This window comes from Pinus tabuliformis, chromosome 9 (assembly GCF_031772625.1).
Source record: "Pinus tabuliformis cultivar Carrire ecotype Pingquan chromosome 9, CPIR1, whole genome shotgun sequence".
In the NCBI taxonomy this organism is placed as follows: domain Eukaryota; kingdom Viridiplantae; phylum Streptophyta; class Pinopsida; order Pinales; family Pinaceae; genus Pinus; species Pinus tabuliformis.
In genome coordinates this window covers 808046592-808049674 of record NC_142307.1, presented here as the reverse complement: position 1 = coordinate 808049674, position 3083 = coordinate 808046592, and the positions used below count along the sequence as shown (strand labels likewise).

Genomic DNA, 3083 nt, shown 5'->3' with positions numbered 1-3083 from the left:
CTTAGTTATGTACTGAGATACATTCATTTTAAGTTTCATAAAGGTCAGATTTGTAATGCTCATTGTGGCGACAGTATCCATGGACCTACATATAAATGATTGAATTCCAGCTATTTGTGGTGAACTCCAGCAACTGTGGTGAAACTTATTATACCTTGACTTTTACCACACCCTTACCACATGGCGTGGGACCTACCATGAATGGTTTGTATCTCAGAAAAAGAAGGTCCACCGATTAACGACAGCCAGTGTCTCCTTAACCGATGGGTAAGGGCGACAACGCTATGGATCGTGTGAGAATCTCTGCGGAGTTCACTTACAAAGCGTAGCGTAGAGAGAGCACGTTATTGCTTCATTTGTCGAGTAAAAAGAGAAAGTCTGACTGTAGGTTGAGAACCATCGATCCATCGGTCTGTATGTTTGGTGATTTGGGTCCCTCTGCAGTCAAGATTTCAAACGAAGCAAAATGAAAATCAGTTGACAAGATGGGATTTGAAATTCTAAAATCGTGCCAATAGTTTCTCACCTCTGCAAATAAATATGACTTTCTAGTTCCTTTGGGCTTCATTGTTTATTGGGTTTCTACTTGTAGTTTCTTTAGGCGCCATATATTTGGTTATTATTGTTATTTTGTAGAAAGTATGATGAGGACTGTGAGGCTTCCATGGGTGGTGCCCAAAGTCCATGTTGATGTAACTGCGACTTGCATTGTGTTGTTAGTGTTGTTTTTGTGCAAGAAGGCGGCGTTTGGTCAGGAACACACTGAGATTGTTAGGAAGCAAGTGCAATGGCACCCTGCTACAGCAACTTGGTATGGCAGTGCAAATGGCGATGGAAGCGAAGGTATATTGCCGCATTCTTCTTAATACCACTCCAAATAATTCAATTGTTCATTGATTCAGATTGTGGTACGTTGTTGTAACTCTTGTCCTAATGCAGGTGGCGCCTGCGGGTATGGTGGCCTTGTGGATCAGAAGCCTCTGAGAGCGAGAGTGGGCGCTGTAAGCCCCGTTTTATTCAAAGGCGGAGAAGGCTGTGGGGCGTGCTACAAGGTAAGAAATGATTGCAAACACTCAGATCAGTACATTGTATTTGGTCGTTGCAGTTATTAATGACCAAATTATGGTGCATTTTTTGAAACTACAGGTTAAGTGCATGGAGAAGGGCTTATGCTCTCGGAAACCTGTAACTATCGTGGTAACTGATGAATGCCCGGGAGGATACTGTGCGTTCGGTAAAACACATTTTGATCTGAGCGGAGCTGCGTTTGGTCGTATGGCCACCCATGGAAAAACTCCAGCACTGCTCAACACTGGGGAGCTCTCAGTTCTTTACAGAAGGTATAAAACACATAAGAGCGAGCTATCAGTTTTAGTTGTGATATTGAAGAGTTGATGTGTAATATTGTGATGGTATCTATTACAGGACATTGTGTCGATACCCAGGGAAGACCATAACTTTCCATGTGAACCAAGGATCCACAGTCTACTGGTTCTCCCTACTCATCGAATACGAAGCCGGATATGGCGATGTGGGAGCTGTGCAACTAAAACAGGTCTGTGCAGGACCATGGTGATTCCAACTTTAAACTTTTGTCATTCTGCTCTTCATTTCGTAACTTGAACTCGCTTCGACCAATTGTGTGCATGAATGATACAGGCGGACTCTGGTGCGTGGATGGAAATGAAGCATACTTGGGGCGCCAACTGGTCTCTGTTGGGAGGTCCATTGAAAGCACCATTTTCTTTGCGAATCACAACGTTGACGAGGAAACAAACGTTGTCCGCGAGAAATGCGATTCCCAAGAAGTGGTATCCGAACGCAAGTTACAGATCACGTCTCAATTTCGACAATTAGCTGAAGCTTTGAGCTCCAATGAGTAGCGATTTAAAAAAAAAACAAAAAGTCCAAAAATTAATCTGATGTGGAGACTATTTGATTGAATTCAAGGTTTGACAGAATCAACGGCCACGAGCGTCCACATCTCTGGAACGTGGAGATGGTGTCGGGTTGGAATGTAAACGCTGTTTTGAAGTTTTTGTGTCTATATTTTCCCGTCAATTTTATTTTGAAATTGGGTAGGGTTTATTAAAAATAAATTTTAGTGTCGGAAGGATATTCGAGGATGTTGAATGTAATAAAAACACATTTCAAATATTTAAAAAATTATAATTAACTACATTTATATTATTAAATAATTAAAAATATTACAATTAACTACAATTATATTATTTTATTTAAAAATATTACAATTAACTACAATTTTATTATTAATAAATAAATAAAATAATTAAAAAATATTTTTGAATAGTTAATTACATCTCAAGCTTGGTTTATATTAGAATTGGGTTTGAAGAATTTATATTTTTGGTAAAAATGAATAGTTGAGATTTCTAGCAAAGCAAATAGTCTTCCTCTAATACATATCCAATGGACAATGTGAAAGGTTTTTTAATAGTTTTTCACTTTTTAAGTTTGTTTCTCTTTTTAATGTATTACAAAATAATTTGTGAAACATGACTGTAATTTATTAAAAACTTATTTACCAAATGTGGGGTTGACACTCATTTTTGAAAGGGAACCTCCCAATGAACTAAGCTCCAATAACAATACTCTTCAACATATCTCATAAGTAGTTCCTCATTCTTATTTAAAATTATCAAGAGAACCTTAATCATAACAACATAGTGACTACCTAGTAGACCTTCTTTAATGAGGCCCTATTACATATATTCAATATTAACTACCATAGATGATCAACCTTAATAATATAATGGATCTATTCCAACTTACATTGAATAGCCTCCATTAATATTATTATACTAAGGGTCCTTCAAGTCCCTCAATGCTTATCATGAGAAGGTACAACCATATACTAGGGTCCCATGGATGAGTGTGGATAGTAATATTGAAATAAGCTAGAGAACCAAGGTCCCATGTACAGAGGTTAGCCACCATGTTGAAGTAGTCTAAGCTCCCCCTTCAACTTGGGTCCTAGTATGAGTGTTAAAGATAACACCCAAATAATGACTCTTAACCTCCATGAATGACTATAGAATATGCTCGAAGTACCCACCAATATC

The 3083-nt window shown here is 38.1% G+C and overlaps 1 protein-coding gene across 1 annotated transcript; it reads left to right on the top strand.

Annotated features, from left to right (window-relative positions):
- The first annotated feature begins 593 nt into the window (after positions 1-593).
- Positions 594-2072, top strand: LOC149151237 (expansin-B16-like). The gene is made up of 5 exons (XM_089439415.1): positions 594-843; positions 940-1052; positions 1147-1340; positions 1426-1555; positions 1660-2072. The coding sequence occupies exons 1-5, from the start codon at positions 642-644 to the stop codon at positions 1855-1857; spliced, it is 837 nt and encodes a 278-aa protein (XP_089295541.1). The 5' UTR covers positions 594-641; the 3' UTR covers positions 1858-2072.
- Positions 2073-3083: the final 1011 nt, after the last annotated feature.

Coding starts and splice junctions, on each gene's coding strand:
- LOC149151237 (XM_089439415.1), top strand. CDS start 642: ATGATGAGGACTGTGAGGCTTCCATGGGTGGTGCCCAAAGTCCATGTT. Junction 844..939: donor AAATGGCGATGGAAGCGAAG/GTATATTGCCGC, acceptor GTCCTAATGCAG/GTGGCGCCTGCGGGTATGGT. Junction 1,053..1,146: donor GCTGTGGGGCGTGCTACAAG/GTAAGAAATGAT, acceptor TTGAAACTACAG/GTTAAGTGCATGGAGAAGGG.